Source organism: Alligator sinensis, unplaced genomic scaffold (assembly GCF_000455745.1).
Source record: "Alligator sinensis unplaced genomic scaffold, ASM45574v1 scaffold1406_1, whole genome shotgun sequence".
Taxonomy (NCBI): domain Eukaryota; kingdom Metazoa; phylum Chordata; order Crocodylia; family Alligatoridae; genus Alligator; species Alligator sinensis.
The window spans coordinates 172,229-191,777 of NW_005842975.1; the positions used below are offsets into that span (position 1 = coordinate 172,229).

Genomic DNA, 19,549 nt, shown 5'->3' on the forward strand with positions numbered 1-19,549 from the left:
GGGTCAGACGACCCCAGCTAGGTGCTTGTCCAGTCTTCTCTTGAAGCCCCCCAAGGTAGGGGAGAGCACCACCTCCCTTGGAAGCCCATTCCAGATTCTGGCAACCCTTACTGTGAAGAAGTTTTTTCTAATGTCCAATCTAAATCTGCTCGTCTTCAATTTGTGGCCATTGTTCCTAGTTACTCCAGGGGGTGCCCTAGTAAATAGAGCATCTCCGATTCCCTGCTGCCTTCCTCTGATGAATTTATAGGTAGTCACAAGATCACCTCTCGGCCTTCTCTTGTGAAGGCTGAAGAGATCTAGGTCCCTCAGTCTCTCCTTGTAGGGCCTTACTTGCAGGCCTCACACCATATGAGTGGCCCTCCTCTGGACCCTCTCAAGATTCTCCGCATCCCTCTTGAAGTGCGGCACCCAAAGATGGACGCAGTACTCCAACTGTGGCCTGACCAGTGCCACATAGAGGGGGAAGCATCACCTCTCTGGACCTGTTTGTCATGTATCTGTTAATGCATGATAGCCTCGTTGATCACTTTGTCACACTGATGACTCATGTTCATCTTGGAATCAACTGTGACTCCAAGATCCCTTTCTGCTGCTGAGAAATCCTCTCAGACCATTTAGGTGTACATGCTAAAGTAGCTCATATTTTTACTTCTCCCTTGGTTTTGTTCCCTTAAGATTCCTTAAGCTTGTTAGGTTGGAGTGAAAGCTCTAGAGATTGGTGTCTATGGGTAAGAGAGTCACTTCTTGGAGAAGCAGAATGAAAAGGTCCCTTAGACAGGATTGCATCTCCCTACCAAACTCCTCAGGTGGGAGGCAGAGTTCTAGGGCAGTGCTGCCTTGGCTCTGTTGGAACCTACATTTTGATCGTTGTGGATCGTTTTGAAGTGGTGGGAGTCTCACCTCTATCACAGCTGGAAGAAAGAACTGGAACTGGTGACAGAAAGTGTTCGTTTCCCTTTCCCCAAAGGGAGGGCAAGTGCCCAAGAGGGAACCTTGTCTGTAGTCTGTCCTGCTACCTCTGTTCTGAGAGTATATTAACCCACTCAGGCACCTTGTATTCTGCTCATTTTGTGTGTATATTAGAGAGCACAAATCTCATGGAAGTGGCATTGCTGGAAAGTAACTTCCCTCTCCCACCACCTGAGGAAAGCAGAAAGAGTTGTCTTCCTGAGCTGCTTTGTAGTAGTGGCATGCTACATATAGGATGGAGCTTCAATCAGATTGATACAGACATGTGAAGCAAGCAGCTTAGCACTTGTTGCTTTAGTGGAGGACAAATTTGCTGGGAATTCAACTTGCTTAATTTAGTGCATGTGGGAAATATAATAGTCTCTTCCTTCCAACAGAACCCATCTGTGACCGAGAAAGGAGCAGAGCACAGATGGCAATGTAATCTAATTGATCCTCTAACAGATCCACCCTTAACTACATATTCCCTTATGGGCCCTTGGAAGTCTATCACAAGCACATGCCCCCCATTCAACCTCACTGTCTTTTCTCTCCACCACCTGGGATCTGGTGCTGGGGAAAAGTATTCTTTGGTGTCTGTTTTTTGGGTGTCTTCTCATCACTGGAGTATGTGTTAGGTAGGGTATAGACCACCTGTGCCCCCTTCTTGTGTATCTAAATCACTTCACCACAGGAAAGCACCCTTTTAAATTTGGCAGAGGTAACTGGTAGCTCCCACAGTGGCTGAGTTCTTTTGCCACCGCAAAAGCTGAGCTCCAGCTCTTCAGAGTGTTTGGGGTTGGGAGCTGGGAGGACCCAGATGTGCCCATGCAGGATCTTTCAAGCTTGTATTGATCCCACTGGAATGCTTCTTTGCCACATGGCCTTGGGGTGTGCTAGTAAGCAGGGGCAGTGCTCCATTTCTACAACCAATATGTTGGCTTCTCTCTGGCTGGCAGGTGCGGACCCTGGAGGCCCACATGTACCCTGAGAAGTTGAAGGTGATTGCCCAGCAAGTGCAGCTCCAGCAGCAGCAGGAACAGGTGAGGTTGCTGCACCAGGAGAAGCTGGAACGGGAGCAGCAGATCCGAACTCAAGTGAGTGTGCTGAGCCCTGCTCCCTGACTCCACCACTGCCACCCACTAGGGGATGGCATTTAGCCTTAGCTCATCTGCAGCGAGGTTCCATGTCTTGTCAGGCTCTCAGCCTTATGTTCTGTAAGGGTCCTGTGGGAGCAGCGTGGGCGCCATCCAAGAATACCTCAGAGTCTCTGTTTTCCTCAGGCTGGCTGGGGCTGAGGGCTTGGTACTGACAGTGCTCTGTGCCCAAGGAGAGGGCTGAGTGCCTAGGCATATAGACTTCTTACATCCCCAGTTGGGTTTTAAGACACTATGGCAGTCTTGGGGGGACCTTGACCCTGTGAGACTGATGTCTGCTGCCACTAAGAGGCAGTAGTTTTCTGAGCAATGACAAGCAAGGAAAGAGACCACAGTTTACAGTTTTGTCTAATCCTCTGTCCATCAGCTGGGGCTGCTCTGTGCTGCTCTCAAGTAGTGTTCAGGTCACACTGGAACTCTTGTGGGCATGTAGCCCTTCAGGGTGGCATAGGTTATTATGCTGTCAGTCTGGATAAGGACTTGGATCTTAACACAAATCTGGAGGTAAGCTGGACCATGGAGCATGATGCCCAGCTCTGCTTGGCCTCAGAGGTGTGTCCTTAGTGCATGGCTGGCTGAAACCTTCCTGCCACACCCCATTATCAGTCTGCCTCAGTGCTGCCCTAGAGAGAAGCTCTCCAGCAGAATGAAGGGAGTTCACTATCCTTTGCTGATTTAGCTCCTGGCTTTTCTGCTAAGGTTGTGATTGGTGGAAGGAGCAATGACTACTCCTTTTGGTTTCTCTAATGCAGAAATCTGACCACTTGGAACTGGACTGCGGCCCACCAGATCATCCACCCAGGACATCTGTGGGGTGGCTTACAACATGGCTGACCTGGGTTGTGGTTGCACTAGCAACCTAAAGGCTGCTCCACTCATGCCTTCAATTGTCTGGTTCCCTCAGGAATTTCTTTGCCTCACACTACTGTGAACTAGCATTCAGCCCCCCTCCCCAATTAGCAGTACACTTTGTACATTATCCATGGCCGTAACCACCTAGCCAAATATCTTGTCTAAGGGAAAATGAAGTGTCAGCTCTCCTTATGAAAGGCAAATTCACTGTTGGCCAAACTCTGCCCATTAACGTGTTTTGGCATTCAGAAGTTAAGGAAGTGCCAGAATTAAGGTTGCTGCTGAACTGCAACTTCCTCCGGCCTTGGGTGTCACTGTTCTGTTGAACTGCACGATTGTATGCGGTACGGTCTCTGCCGAGACCCTGCCTCATTGAGCTTTGGCTGGGTAGGATGTAGAGAATGGGGCACTGGTTGTTGAAATCCCCTAGCAATGGAGGAGCTGGATGCAGGACAGGGGTCAAAAATAAAACTTCCCTTAAAGACTCTCTAAAGATCATCCTTGTTGGGTTTTGGTTCCTGCTTGCTGGGCAGTGGCACTCCCAGATCCTTGAAGACTTAGTACCATAAGGGCAGTGGAAATGGAGTAGGGCATGGACAGGGCCTCCTTGGCTGTTGCCTGCCACCCTCTGCCAAATGTCTGTCCTGCCTTGCATCCATTGCCACTGGCTCCTCACCAGCCACAAAGGAGCTCACAACAGCAGGCCACTTTGTGGGTCTTCACTCTTGTCCTCCACAGACCTTGTGGTCCCAGGGATGCCTGTTAGAAGTCTCTCTGTTCGTTGGTGCCTGTCCTTCATAGCATGTGGTGCTGGGGTCCTTTGCATTGTTGGAGTGCTGGTCTTGGCACAGAAGCACAGGTGCTCTGGCTAAAAACCTGGATCATCAGCCATATGGCGCTGCTTTGCTGCCTTGGCATGCAGACATCTTTGTTCTAAGGTGCTTAAATTCACCCCTGCTGTTCCTTCACTGGCCGTAGCTTCTCACTTACTCCCAGGTGAGGGACTACTGGTGTACTGTGGACTGACCCATTGGATCAGTTTCTCTAGATATGCATTGTTGTGGCCGTGAGCTGAATGAGGCAAGGATGCATATAGACCCCACCACTTCCATTGCACTCCATTCAGGTGCAGTACACTGAGTGCACTGGGGGGTCTCGTTACCATGATCATGCATGTCTCTCTTTCTTTCTTTAATGCTACATGTTCAACCTTCACAGCCACACTGGAAGTCTTTCTCACTACTAATAGGCTGTTAAGAAGCATGCGAGTTTCCCTTGAACCTAGCTTTCTCTTAGTCCTCCATCTTGCTTCTGCCTGACAGCAGGCACAGTAAACTTATTTCTGTTGCTTCCTTTTTTTTCCTCCATGTAATGCTTAAACCTAGGTGTATAAAGTTGGTAACATTTACATATTAATAACTTGGATTCTGGAGTCAAGAGCTTCCTAAGCAAATTTGCAGCTGACATGTAACTGGGAAAGATTGCAAGCAAACTGGAGAGTTGGAGTAGAATTCAGAAGGATCTTGATAGATTGGAAAGCTGGCTTAGAAACAACAAGCTGAAGTCCCATGCTAACAAATGCAAGGGGCTACACCTGAGGAAGAATAATCAAAATACAAATACAGAACAGGAGACAACTGAGGTCTTGGTGGCTCTCAGACTCAGTAGAATTCTGGAGTGTGATGCAGCTGCAAAAAAAGTGAATGCAGTTTTGGGCTGCATCAACTGGAACGTTAGCTATAAGACGGGAGGTAATAGTGCCACTCTGCTTAGCACTGGATAGGCCTCACCTAGAGTATTGTGTGCATTATGGACTCCATGCTTTTAAAAAAGACATGGAGAAGTTAGAGAAAGTCCAAAGCAGGCAATTAAAATGATAAGGGGCTTGGAAGGAAGCCATATGAGGGGAGACTGAGGAAAAATAAGCATGTACAGCTTGCAAAAGAGGCCATAGCAGTCTTTGACTATGTGAAGGGCTTCCATAGAAGAGGAGAACAACTTTTCTCCTTCACTGCAAAGAGCAGGACACTAGCAATGGCTACAAATTGCAGCAAATTAAATTTAGACTGTATATTTGGGAAAATGTCTTCACTCTTAGAAGAGGGAAGCAGTGGGATAGACTGCCTAGGGAAGTTGTGGAATTTTCTTCATTAAAGGTTTTTCAAGATGTTTGATAAGCATTGGTTAGGAATGATTTTAGGAATAGCAGTGTCTGGAGTGCTCTTTGAAGAGCTACAATTGGATGGCCATGAGACCCATATATCCCTTGGTGATCATGAGAAGAGAACTCTGCCATCTGGAGCAGGTAAAAGTTGTAGAGGATCAGGCCCAGCAGCAGGAGAATGCAGCAGAGCTCCACAACCAGCTTGGTTATGAAACATGACTTGAGCATGAGCAAGTTTATGAAGAGAATAGGATGACAGAAAGGGGGAGTTCTGGTTCTCCAGTTAGGGTATGTGGTGCATAGAGTTGGGTTTGTGGTTGCAGTGTAGAGAGAAGGGTGTTTTGGTTCTCCCATACTGCTGGGCTCCTGCTGTGGCTGATGCGTGGAAGATGTTTTCCTTGGTACTGGATTCTTGAGGGGGATTTGGTTTTACTTCTCCAGCATTCCTGTCTGGGGCTTGCTTGAGGTTTCTGCTACAAATATAAGCCTAGAGCAGAAAAAACACCCTGGACTGCTGGAGACAACATCCAAGGTTAGTCTTACCTCGATCCTGGGTAAGCTTTTTGAGAGAATTATCCTGGCGCATGTCCACAAGGGGCCAGCAGGGGAGGTTATGCTTGGAGGCAACCAACATGGGTTCATTAGAGGCAGGTCCTGTCAGACCAACCTGGTGGCCTTCTATGACCAGGTCACACAATCCTTAGATGCAGGGGTAGCAGTGGATGTAGTCTTTCTGGACTTCAGGAAGGCCTTCGACACGGTCTCGTACCCCATTCTCATTAAAAAACTAGGGGACTGTGGCGTCGACACCTACACAGTCAAACGGGTCACTAACGGGCTGGAGGGCTGCACCCAGACAGTGGTGGTGGACAGGTCATTTCCCACCTGAAGGGATGTGGGCAGTGGGGTCCCCCAGGGCTCAGTCCTCGGACCCGCGCTGTTCAACATCTTCATCAGTGACTTGGACGAGGGGGTAAAGTGCACCCTATTCAGATTTGCTGACAACACTAAGATGTGGGAGGATGTGAGCACGCGAGAAGGGAGGAATAGGCTGCAATTGGACCTAGGCAGGTTACAGGGGTGGGCAGATGAGAACAGGATGGGTTTCAGCACTGACAAGTGCAAGGTGCTGCACCTGGGGAGGAAGAACCAGCAGCATACCTACAGGCTGGGGAACTCCCTTCTCGTCAGTGCAGAGGCAGAAAAGGATCTTGGAGTCATTATTGATGCCAAAATGAACATGGGCTGACCAGTGTGAGGACGCGGTCAGGAAGGCCAACCGTACCTTGTCATGCATCCACAGATACATCTCAAGCAGGTCCAAGGAGGTGATCCTCCCCCTCTGCGACACTGGTCAGGCCACAGTTGGAGTACGGTGTCCAGTTCTGGATGCCGCATTTCAGGAGGGATGTGGACAGCATTAAGAGGGTTCAGAGGAGGGCCACTCGCATGATCAGGGGGCAGCAGGGCAGGCCCTACGAGGAGAGGCTATGGGACCTGAACCTGTTCAGCCTCCACAAGAGAAGGCCGAGACGGGGGATCTAGTGGCCTGTTACAAATTAGTCAGAGGGGACCAGCAGGGAATGGGGGAGTCCCTGTTCCCCCGAGCGCTCCCAGGAGTGACTAGAAATAACAGTCACAAGAGACCCCCATGGCAGGGGGTCGGACTTGATGATCTGTTCAGGTCCCTCCCAACCCTACCCTACCAACTATGAAAGTTATGCTTGAGTCAAATAACTGGATGCATTTGGAACCTGACTTGTTCCTCACATGCCAATTATTAGGCATTTCTAGGTCTAATGGGTAGTTCAGAGGTGGGGAAAAAAACCCACCAGTCATTGATGAGACTCTCAAGACGTAAACTGGAGCCATCAGCTGGTTGAGGTCTGTGGCTTGTCCTGGCAGGTGTGCTCATCAGGATGCCAACTTGCTTGCCACAAGTTTGAACAGGCACTGTTTTGCCCCATGTCCCCACCCCCCAACAAACACACAAGGGATCCCAAGTGCTAGTTATGCTAGGCCATACCTTTCTTTGCTTCCTTTCATTTCCAAAGTCTGAGAAGGACTAGACAGAACATTGGTAGAGTGATCTTGGTTAGGTCATGGCAGGACTCGTTCTCTTATTGTCAGTTTTCGGATCTGGCCCAAAATGATTTATTCAGTTCTGTTCCACTCAGGTGAAGTTCTCTTATCTAACTTTGTAGCAGAGGAGTTTATCCAGACGGAGTCCTTTCACCTTACAGCATAACTTCTAGTTCCAGTCAGGAGGATTTAGGTTTATCTGAGCAAATTAAGGAAATGCTGTTGAAATCCAGAATGGCTTCCACTAGGAAAGTGCCAAATGGTACCTAGTAACTGAGGGTCAAAGCCTTGACCCTGTATCCTGTCTGGTGCTAGACACACCAGACTTCTTTCATCCATAGCTGTTCCTGGCAGCTGTAAAGGATTTTTGCAACTGCTGTACCTACCTCCTATCCCTACATGTGAGTGGAATCTTTTAAGTCCTTAGGAACTTGAGTGCTTCCACCCAGGGAAAGGCTTGCTGTGCCTTCTGTTCCTTGGAGCTGGAGCTCCAGGTTCTCCAGGTTGCCTTGGATATCTCCCTCTCTGCATCACCTCACTGAAGGTACCTGGTGATTCCAGTTATCTTGGTCAGGCGAGTCTTGGAGCTGAGGTCCCCAATAACCAGCTATTTCCTGGAACGTTCCGTAAAGGTGAGGTAGTAGCTGGGTCTCGCCCCAAACCTCTGATGCTGTTGGATTGCATCGTGGCTTTGGATTTTTGTCAGTCATCATTTCCTTGTGTCTTCTCCAATGCCCCGTTGCCGTCCTTGGAGCTGGGTGTGATGTTAGTACTCAGGGAGTGTATCATCTGGTAGCTACTACTCAGAATAAAGCTGCCTGGAAATTCAAATGGATGACTTGCAGCCTCAAAGAAGAATCTGAGCTGTGTTGCTCTGTAGGCTGCGTGAATAGTCCTGCATGTTCCTTCCTGTGACCAAACACCTCAAGGGGTGCAGCCAGATGAGCATGCACATGCCTCTTGCCCCGTCTCAAATCCCTTTGAGGCGGGGCAAGAGGCACTGCAGGAATGAACAAATGTAATCTGTGCTGCACGTTTGCAGCATGGGGAGAAAATTAGACCCCTGGATATCCAGGGGTCAAGCAAACCCAGAGGAAAAAAACGGGTCCTGAGGCAACCAGAGGCTCAGTACTCCAGAGATGCTCTGGAGAGCAAGTGGGGAGCTGGGGGAATGAATGGTGGATGGGGGTTATGAATGGGGAGCTGGCCATCGCTGTTGCTGCCGGTGGTGTCTGGGTGCTCGCCGCTCACCACCCCTACCCCCACTGCCGACAGTGTCTGCAGGAGCTCCCCGCTTACCACTGCCACCATGCTCTCACCGTTGCCAGCGCCTCTGTGCCCTGCCAGGTGCCATGGGCATGTGGCATTTATTCAGGGGACCCACCTCTCCTAAGCAGCCCCCACACCACAGTCCCCCCACACCTACCCACACAGTGACTCACATCCCCCCACCCCCCTTCCCATCCCCTGCTGCAAACCCCACATTCGCTCATCACACATCCACCATGTGATAAGGAAACCCAAAGCAAACATTAAAACATAGATATTTAGGATTTATTTTATTATGATGCTATAGACACTGATAGGCTTCCAAATTTCTTTAACATTGTAAATATAACAATAAAACTTTGCCCATCAGATCAGTCCCCCTTTCTCTCTCTCTTCTGTTCTAATTGTGGAAGAATGTGGATTTTGGGGTATTTTAAAAAGTGAATTTGGGATGCTGCCTCAGCAGCCTAGCTGACACAAAGGGCTAGTATCCCCAGATACCAATTGCCTGGGCCCCAGAGGCTCCTGAGGTCAAGTAACCCTGAGCTGCTGGCCAGGGCAGGTTTTTGTACTGCTGGGGCCAGGACAGGGCAGCTTTTTTACTGCTGGGGACAGCACAGGTGCTGGCCCCAGGCTCTATCTCCCTCTGGGGGCAAGATAACCCTGCCTGGCTCCTCCCAGATCTGCAGCAAGTGGCATAATTTGCTCCACAACAAAGTGCATGTCAGAGTAGGTGTGCTGAGGCAAAAGGCCCCAGCTCAAACCTGCACCGCTTCTATCTGAGCTGCTGCAAGCGCATGTGCTTGCATGTGTGGACGCGCCCAAGGTGGCTAAAGTAGCAAGGCTGCTGCTGCTCTGACATTTTTCTGTGATCTGTAACCTTGTAGGGGTGGTATATCAAAGCACTGTAGTCCGATAGGATCCAAAGCTGACACTGGGTTCAGGGGCAGTATTTCGGTTGCTTTTCAATAGGCAGAGGTGTTCTGTTCCTTTTCTCAAAGGTCATAGTGATCTATGCCCTCACACTGGGGAGCAGATAAATCATTGGTGTTGAGGGGAGGACAAGGGATCAGCATTGTTGCAAGTCAGGATGTAGCTCCTCTTCTCCATGTGAGGTAGTCTCTGCCTCTTCAAAGCCAGGTGCTGGTGATTTGTTGGGAACTTTCTGGAAAGCAGAAGCAGATCTGACTAGCATGATGGATTTATGGTCTGCCTCCCCATCCAGCCAGCGCTCCAGATTTGGCTCCTTCAGACTTGCTTCTTCCCCCTAGTTGAAGGAAGACCTTTTGGGAATAATTTCAGGGATGGTGATGTTGAGGTAATAGAGGCAGTTGAGTTGTTCCCACATGCGCAGGACAAGGGCTTCTACAAGCTGAGTGTAACCAAGCTACAGCTGCACTGGGCCAAGTATGTTGGTGCTGAAAAATAAGCCATTGAATGCAGATGTTGGTTTTTTGTCAGGCTAGAAGCTTTCTGAACACCCCTCATGGTGAGAGTGTTGATTCTAGAGCTTATCCATGATGCTCTGGTCTCAGCAGTTGCTGTTTAATTATATCCCTCCAGCAGAAGGGGAATAGTCAAGGATAGACCATGTTGCTGCCTCCCATGGGATCAGGTCATGGTAAGTCCTTGGCAGAGGGGCAGGCTCTGCTCAGGGAGACAGTGGCTGGGATAGTCTGACAGTAGAGCAATAAATTTTGTGTTAAACACCTTACATGGGCTGTTTAGAGATTGTGGTCTGCAATGTAATGCCTTCTGGCATTCTCATACCCTTTGTTAGTGGGCCTCAGACCCTCCTGGCCAACCCTTCTGTCTAGGGGACAAACAGGGACAGACTTCAGGCTCAGTGACTGGTGTCTCACTATGGGGCTCCCAATTCTCTTGCCTGTGGAGCGGCAGGATTCTCCTTTGTGGTTTAAGCATGTGGTGAAGGAGAGGCAGACATCTGGTCTGTAGGGCCTCGGAACAGCTGCATTTCTGCAACCACCTTCTTGTTCAGTTGCCCAGGTTGCTTGCCAGCAAACCCTGAGGGGGGTTATGTAGGTTCTTGTGTACCATCCATCTCCAGAGGCCTTAAGGAAATGAACTAATTGCTTCCCTTCAGTGTCCTCTTCCCTGGCTGGGGGCAAGGGAGCAGAAGTAAGTGACCCCCTCTTTGCCCTTTTGTCTCCAAAAGCCTGGATTTGCATCAACCTCTAATACTCCCAAAAAATAAATCTTGCCCAATTCTCAAAGACAGTGTCTGATCCAGCACTGGCGGATTGGCCTGCAGGTCTGTCTGCACTGCTTAGCTGCTCTGTTTTATTGACCCCCGTCATGTTCACATCTGTGCAGTCTTTCAGCCTTTGTATCTTGTAAGACTCCGTGTTTAATGTCAGAACACAGATCACGACCCATCATGCACATAGCAAAGCCCAGCCTTTCCTTCTCTTCCTCTGCAGGAGGGGTTGGACTGAGAGGTAGACTTGTGAGCCATCCCATGTAGGCATCCATTCTTTGGCTATGGGGTGGTGAAGTGAAACTAGAGATGCATGGGGGCAGTGTAACTGTTATCTTCTCCAGTGCCAGAATGCAGTAGTGCTGTTGGGGGATGTGACTGACTGAGTGGCTGGTGATAGACTCCAAGTGGCCCTCTGGAGTGAGCCTTCCTTCTTTTTGCTCAGCCCACCAAGAGCTCATGGTTGAGCAATTATTTGTGGGTGCAAAGAGGGATGGGTGGGGAGTTCAGAAAGGGTGAGGAAGAGAGGGCTCCAGGAAGAGTTGGAGAAAGACTTCTGTCCCTTGTCCCTGAGCCAGCTACAGAATGACAGTTTCCTGGGGATGGAGCCCCAGCATTTGCGTGGTTCCCTTTGCACTGTATCCTGGCCCCTGTAGCTATGGGAGAGTCCTCCTAGCCCACTCTTTTTATATTCTGTATCTAGCTTGTAGGCACCCTGTCACCAGTGCTGGAAAAGAGGTTACTGCAACAGTTTCAATATTTTCTCTTCCTAGCTGCTGCCAGCACATGGTCCCCCAGCACCCACCCATCATCCCACTGTGATTGTACCAGCTCCTCCTCCTTCCCATCACGTTACCGTGGTAACCATGGGTCCATCCTCTGTAATCAACACGGTCTCTACATCCAGGCAAAACCTGGACACCATTGTTCAGGTAAGGGGATATGTTTGGGGTGTGGGAGGTAGGGAGAAAGGGTGGAATGGGAGAAAACTGCAGGTACTTACTAGAGAATGGGGGAAGGTTCATCTTGAGGCATCTTTTAGTAGTAGCCCCTTAGTAGGCTGAAGCTGGGGACCCTAGGAAGGCATTGAGAGAGGTAGTTAGCTGTGTTAGCCTGAAGTTGGGCAGGGCAGGCTGCCACCTTGGAGACTAATTGGCTTTGGGAAGCATGAGCTTTTGTAAGTGACAGCCTACTTCCTCAGGTGCTGTGAATGGGCTTGCAAGAAAGAAGATGTTGGGGCTGATGTTGAGCAAACCTCCCAAAGCTGCCTGTGGTGTGGTGCATAGTGCTGAGATTGCCACATGCTCAGGAATAGGAGTAGTGTGGGCCCAGAGAGCGTCTGTCAGCAATGCCAGACCCAGAGAGAGCATCTGTCAGCATTGCCAGACCCTGGAAAAACTGCTGTTCTAGCCCGGACCATTTTGGCAACATCTCCTAGTTTCACCCTGCTCTTGGGTCAGATGTAGTGTTTCACCACCCAAGGCATTGGGAATGAAGTTGGCCCTGGGCCTGGGCTGGTGCATGCTGCAAAGCAGGATGCTGTTTGCCATTGGTGGGGACCCAGCTGGGACTAATGGGAGACTGGGCACTAGAGGAGCCTCTCTTTTTAAAGAATGTGGATGCCCAGGTGGCTCATCCCCTGGGCAGGGCTTCCCGCCTCCATTCCTTCTCACTGGGCGCATCTACATGAGACACTTTTACTGAAAAGTAGCATAGTTTATTGCACAGTAAGCATGGTGGTGGGTGGCAGGGGCCCGATGCAGGAAGTGGGAGCAAGCTTGCTGCTAGGAGCAGCAAATCTGTTCTGATGTCCATGCATATGTAGATGCCTGCCCAGGAGCATTTACTTGCGAGTAGTTTTACTAGCAAGTAATCTGATCTTGGATCAAATGTATGTGTTGACGCACCCACTGTGTTTTCCCTGTCAGGCAATCCAGCACATTGAAGGGACACAGGAGAAGCAGCTGCTGGAGGAGGAGCAGAGGCGCGCGGTCATTGTGACACCCGTCCGGGTGTGCCCGGAGCCCTCCAACTCCGACACTGCCTCTGACACAGAGGGTGATGACAGTGACGCCATGGATCAGAGCAAGGAAGATGTCTCGGGGGAGGGGGAACTGCCCTGACACCCCCCCCCAGCCAACAGCTGGGAATGGGGGCAGGGGAGGGGAATGTCAGAGGATATGCTGAAATTTTTACAAAATACAATGAAATTTGGGTCTCTTTTATGACCTTTTCCAATACTGTAAATCAGAGCGCTAGAACCAGACAAACCGAATGGTCACTCTTCAGTTCAAAGCAAATGGGGGTGAGGGTGGGGGAGGGAGGTAGGGAGGAGGGGTGCAGTGTTAATGGGTCAGCACTAAGGGGCAGTGTTAACTAGCAAAGGGCCAAAACTGGAACCCGGGATCTGAGCCCAGAGGAACTGCTGAGGATTTGGATAATGGGGCTCCTGGCTCCAGATCACCCGTTGTTTTGTAAAACTGACCCCCTACCTACAGCGAGTCTCACAAAACCAAACCAGCCTCGGTTTAATCCACCACTGGTGTGGCCAAGTGATCTCCAGCAGGGGGCTTGGCAGCATCCGTGGACCAGCCTGAGTAATTGTCTCTGTTTGTTGATAGTTTTTGTTATTTTTAAAAAAAGGAGGGAAAAAAAACAAACCTTAAAGGGACACTGTTAGCTGAAGTCACACTGCGCACAGCGCATAGTCTCCACCCCTCTTCTGAGCTCCCAGTCCAACTCGCAGGGAGCAGAGAGGAAAGTGTCAGGCTGCTCAGGCAGGATGACAGTGTGCCTGGTGGGTGTGTAGTCAGTTTTGCTACTTTTGCAACCCCTTTGCCAGTTTCCCCATGTTTGAACCCAGATGGCAATGGGAAGAGAGAGACTTTAGAAAGCCAAAGTGGGGGCTGGGGATTGTAAAAGCAGCAGAGTGGTCAGGGGTCCCAGGGGCAGGAGCGCGCCCTCACTTTGAAAAGGAAACATTGATTTTTAAATTTGGTCGTGTTCCTTTACTTTTAAAATACAAAAAATCCTGATAAATCCACAGCCATCCCAGCCCCCACAGTGGGAGCTGCCCAACCCAACAATATCTGCTTCACATTCTTTATTTTCTCTTTTGTTTCTTCCTGTAAGCACTTAATCCATTGTGTGGGGTCTGACAGGTCAGAAGAACTCTTCTGTTTTGTGATTGTGTTGCTTCCATTTTTTTTGGTTGTTTTTTTTTTTTTTTTTATTTCCCTGTCTCCCCTCCATGCCCCTCCCTGTTTGGCTGTAGGTTTAGGCCAGTGTTGTGTAGAACCTTGTCGGTATTTGGTAGGTTCCTCCCCAGCCGCAGATGTCTCTGTTTCTTTCATTTTTGTATTTTTTTTGTTTTTGTTTTTTTACGATTTTTCAGGTCTCTGTGTTCATTGAGAAGCTATTATATTTTGTTAAGAAAGTGGAAAAAAAAATGAGGCTTGTGCCTTTGTAAAGAAACAAAATAAAGTTTGTACTTTGTTTTTTAGAATTTCTGCCTGGCATCTGTCTGTGGAGTCCCATGCCAGGCAGCAGCAGGGCTATGGCCTGTGTAACTGGAGGGGGAGTGGGCTGGGATCCTGGGGCTGCTCTTGAGATGTCTGCAATATCTTTGAGTTTGTCTTCAGACCCAGGAGTGCTGGTGAGAACACCCCATCCATTTTGCTTCTGCTTGGATTTGCCAAATCCAGAAATGAGGGGATGTAGCCAGCTCTGGCCCCAAGCTAGAGCGAGAGGAGGTGTTCATACGGCCTCTGCAGCAACCCTGAGAGAGTCACCAAGAAATGGGTGCTGCCTTTCCACCATCTCCATGTTCTTGGCCAAACTGGCAGGCAGCACAGAAGTGTCCTGAGTGCAAGCTCCAGCATGCACTTGAGCTCTGTCTCGGCCTCAGTGGCACTGGGGTGAATGCTCAGGGCTGTTCCTGAGCTATTCTTGCTGCCTCATTTATGAACTTTGGCATGTGCAGAGTAGGTGCAAGGGGGAAGGGCTTGTTTTCTCAGTTCTGTTCCTGGGTTCACTCCACAGGCTGAAGAGCAGCTTTCTGGACTGCTGTAAGCGCTTGGAGTTGGCGCACACAGAGGCAGGGCGTGGGTGGCCTATAGTACAGCAGCAGGGCACTGTGTACCCCACAGGTGGTGTTGATGTGCTCTTAGACACCAGCTGTATCCCATGAGTTGGATCTGGCAACTTTACTGCATTTGCTGTCCATGCAGAACCTATTTCCATTAAACAAGAGTGTCTACCTCTGACAGTCGCCAAGAAAATCTCTGTGGTGTGAATAGGTTGTGCTGTGCCAGCTCCCTGGACCAGTAGCTGTGGGAGCTAATTCTGCAGTTCTCGCTCCATGTGGCACTTATTGCTGAAAGAAACTGATTGTGTTAGTGCATGGGATGGGGAGGATTTGAAAAATGCAAAGAGAAGGTCTGTCCCGTACTTGGTGGCAGCTGTCCCAAAAGCACCCTTTATTATACTGTATTGTACCCACTAGCTGAGTACAGCAGCCCAGCTCTGCCACAAATAGGGATTGTCTAAATTTATACCCTGGTTCATGAGCCACAATGACAAGGTTGTGGTTTTAACCCTCTGTCACCTTCTGTAGCAGGGAGTGATGGAGACATGAGGCTGGACACTGCTCAGTAGATGAACCAAAGCTTGCTTTGGGGGGGTCCATCAGACTGCATGTGGAATGCTGGTAACATACTCTTTGAGCTGATGCTGGTGTCCACACGGTGCTTGGAGGGCAACCCAGTTGCCCTCCGGGTCACGGCTAAGAAAACTGCCAGTTCCTGTGGCTTTGGTCTTCACGTTCAGCCTCTCAAAAATAAGGGCCCAAAGTGAACCTCTGGGCTTGCAGGCACTCGGATCTCTAGTAGCACTTGCTCATGGCAACTCAGCAGCCATACTTATGAATTTCAAGCTCCCTCATGAGCACCAAAGCTACTCAATCTGTCTGAGCCATTGTGTGCTAGTGACGTATGGACTAAGCCCAGGACTGCAATTGTTCTGCACACCCCTACGCACATCCTGCTGCTCCACTCTCCCAAGTGCCATCTTTGTTCCTGGATCCTGTGGGATGTCAAATAAGCAGTATCTTGAATTGCCCAGAAAGGGGGCCCTTGTAGATGGCAGTTACAGGTTACTTACTCTAATTGTTGTTCAGTAAAAAAACAACCTTCCTTCTAGGACTTTGTCTTGCTCCTGTCACCATAGGCTTTTCCACATGCAGTAGTTGCAATAGCACAACCCCTGGGCTGCTTCCCTTCCTGAGCTAGGGATAGTCTCTGTGGAAGAAATCATCCCATGGATAGCATGGGGTTGGGGGAGGAGAAGAGCGTGGATGATGCCATGAATATTCCTTTAGTTACAGTGTAAGAGGCCAATCAATGGGGAAGCTTTGTACTATTTTCTGAAGGGAATTGGAGCCCACATTCATCTCATCATCTTCAGAAGTCCAGTTAGCCTGGCCAGCCTTAGAAAGGCTCAAATGCTGCCTTGACAGGTTTTTTGAGCTGCATTAACTCAGTTTGCACATCTGTTTCCATGATACTTTGGTTGGTTAAAAGCCCAGCAGTGGGATATGGCAGAAATCTCAGGCCTTTACCATAGACATTGAGGCAGTAGAAATGAGCCCCATGAAAGTAGTGGTTTAGGTTTCTGTTATGGTACTGAAAATGAGTGCTATTAGGGCAATGGGTGTCCTCCATCCACTGATGGCAAAATCTACTGCTGGCAAAGCTCAATGAAAGTAATAATCCTGACAAAGACGCTGGGCAGCTCCACTGCAGGCAGCCACTGCTGAACTCGTTTCCCTAAGTGCCTTCTTCCCTCCAGGCAGACAAGGTCTTTGGGTGCCAACTATTTAACCTTGCAAAAAGCCTTGTCTGCCTATGTCCTGAAACCAGGGGTGGGCAAAATGCGGCTCAGGGGCCGGATGTGGCCCGCCAGGCCATTCTATCTGGCCCGCAGGGCCCCTAAAAAATTTAGAAAATATTTATCTGCCCTGGCTGCCTGTCATGTGACCCTCTGTGGCTTGCCAAAACTCAGTAAGTGGCCCTCTGCCCAAAATAATTGCTTGCCCCTGCCTTAAACCAACATGGCTACAACCTACATCCCTTCTTCCCTCCAGGCCTCATGAGAACATGGTACTGTGAACCCTACAGGCAAACTCCTGGGTAGGAACAGAGAATCCATCTTCCAAAAGCCTGTTCAGGGCAGGGTTTACGAACAAGGAATATGCACAGACAATGGGAACAGACTCCGATCCCTGAACAGGAACGATCAGCAGCACCAAGAGCAGGGTCTGGGGGTGTATAAGGCTGCTGGGTTCCTTTCCTTAGCTGACTGTGCAGACTAATAGAATTAACATCAGAGGAGGAGGCTGCTGGGTTGCCACCTTTTGCATTACCAGGTGTACTCATATCCTAGTCCCTAGACTCAGCTTTAGCCAACTAAGCTAAATCAGGTCTCTGCTGTGTGGCTGTGGAGAAAAAAAATCTTGAAAATGTCCCCAGAAGGCCCAGGCAGCAGGTGAAACCCTCTGATTTCATGTCATCATAACCTGGATCTTGAGTTGGTCTCAAGCTCTGGTGGGATGAGATATACTGTGCTTGAACTTTTGGGGGTTGGCAACACTAAAGCTCCATCAGCTGTTTGCATTAGAGTAATTTCTGCAGGAAAGCCTTGTGGTAATGTCCTTCTCTTGCTGCAGCTGCCTGAGTTACTGGGTAGGCTGGGGTCCTCTGTGCAGTCAGCATGTAGAGAGAGAGTGGCTTGGGCTTAGGTGTTGATGGTTTTGGCCACTAGGTGGTGGCATTGCTCCACTCATTCCTCTGAACGCTGGTCCTAGACTGAGCTGATGTCTCCACCAGGGCATCTTGCACACTCAAAAAATGCTGGAAATTACTGGGAGCAAATTGGCCTCAGCGAGCCCATATCTAATGTGGGGAGGTGGAAAAACTGTCAGCGCAGCCTCAAGGAGGTGAGGGATAGGCTAGAAAGGGCTCATGCTTGCTGAGTTCTTGACATCCAGTCCTAGGCTAACCATCAGTCAGCCATAGGAGAGAGTTATGTTTCTCAGGAAGGACTAATTTGTTGAAGGGGTCCCTTGGGCTTCTAAGGATGGAAAATTAGAGAGAGTGCAGTGTCCTGCTGGATAGCTGCTTGTCCCAGCATTCCTCTGAGGCCTGCAGAGGCCAGTTCCCTGTTCAGAGCTGGTTGCTTTGAGGGGCCCACAAGGAGATGCTCACGGAGCACTGGTCTCCACAGTGTGGTCTTGTTTGCTTCTAAGGGCAGAAGGGGTAGGATCACCACTAAACCCCTCTCCCTTTCTCTCTCTCTCTCTCTCTCTCTAGCTTCCCCTTGCCCCCTTCTGGTCCTGTGTGGCCTTAAGTAGCCCAGGGTCATGCCAGCAGCACAGGGCTGTGCCTTGTTGGAGAGCAGATCATGCAGTTTGTGACTTTACTGGGGATGTGTGGTCCCTGTGAGGATGACAGGTGTACTCATCTACCACGGCTATGTTTCTAATTGTGGGTGTCTGCTGTCCTGAGCTGCTGCCTGGCACATGTTGGAGGGTAAATGGGAGAGGCCAGATGGGCCTGCTCTCTGAATCTCATTGGGAGTCATGCTTGGTGGCAGCACAGAGGGGCACTGAAGGGAAAAAAACCCTAACTAAAGCTTTGTCTGCCCTGCATCCCAGTTCCTGACCTCCCACCCCTTTCAGCCAGGTGTGTATCATGACTAAGTCAGAGCAAGAGCAGGGCCTCTGTGCCCTGCCCATGCTCACACACACCGAGCCAGCGTTCTCCACCCTGCTTGGCTGACCCACCTCCATGCCCCCTTGTTAATTGTCTCCTGGCTCCCACTCCTCCAGCTGATCCTTCCCCTATGGCTCTGTGCTCTTTTTTTCCTCAGCTTTGTTCTTTTCTTCCCTTTGACTCACTTTGCTCATTTCTCTCCTCCTCACTCTGCTCCTCCTGGCTTGGCTCTCAGCCCCCTTCCTCTTTTCCTACACATTTCTCCTCCTACTCATTGCTAATGTCACCCACACACCTCTGTGGGTCTGCTTGCTGGGGATTGTCTTGAGGAGCCTGGACAACGGAGGCTGGGGGCTGAGGATGGTATGAAAGTGCTGGGGCCCGCAGGCATAATGCCTGGCAGGGCCTGTCTCAGAAATGTCTATATTGGTCACAGAGCTGAGGACAGAGGTAGTGTCATTGGCAGCTGCGACAGGAAGGGCCTCTCTAGCTGGTGGAGGAGATGCTGTTCTGTGGCCTGCAGCACAGGGAGATTTGACTCCTCATGGTTTTGAGAACAGGGGGGTCTGTTCATCCTGAGCATCTTGTCACCAAAGTTTCCTGTGAGGCAGAGGAGCAACATTAGAAACAGTTTACAGATGGGGTAACTGAGGCACAGGATGCTGTGTTGACAGCCAGGCAGCACCAGAAAACTAACCCAGGACTCCTGGCACCTCATCCTGTGCCAGAGCCCCTGGAGATTTCCCATGCCAGTCATGTTGTACTTTCACTGTGCTGCCAATGGCAACGGCTGTGTTTGAATTAAAGCTCTCCCACCCAGGTGCACCTATCCTCCACTCAGCACTGCAGCACAGTCACGATCCTGGGCTAATGATGGCTTGCAGGGCCCCTGTGGGAAGAAGCTGGTATCACGCACATCCAGTGGGTGAGGGGGAGGAGGAGAAAGCCCATAGCTTCCAGGCAGAGCTGGGAAACAGGTTGTCAGGCTAGACAAACTGTGTGGAAACAACATAATGGGGCTTTGAACAGGCAAGCTGAAGGCCCTGCCAAGGACTTCCGTGAAGCAGGATCCTGCTTCTCAACACTC

At 50.0% G+C, this 19,549-nt stretch overlaps 1 protein-coding gene across 2 annotated transcripts in view; it reads left to right on the plus strand.

Moving 5' to 3' along the window:
* Positions 1 to 16,696, plus strand: part of TFAP4 (transcription factor AP-4) — a 57,028-nt gene extending 40,332 nt beyond the window's left edge. Inside the window, exons 5-7 of one of the 2 annotated variants that reach the window (XM_025192843.1) lie at positions 1,911 to 1,994; positions 11,467 to 11,625; positions 12,622 to 16,696. In XM_025192843.1, the coding sequence (XP_025048628.1) occupies positions 1,911 to 1,994; positions 11,467 to 11,625; positions 12,622 to 12,816 (438 nt within the window). In that variant the 3' untranslated portion in view covers positions 12,817 to 16,696. Of the gene's footprint in view, positions 1 to 1,910; positions 2,049 to 11,466; positions 11,626 to 12,621 lie in introns of both variants that reach the window. The other variant, XM_025192842.1, reaches the window with a different exon arrangement.
* The last annotated feature ends 2,853 nt before the right edge of the window (positions 16,697 to 19,549 follow it).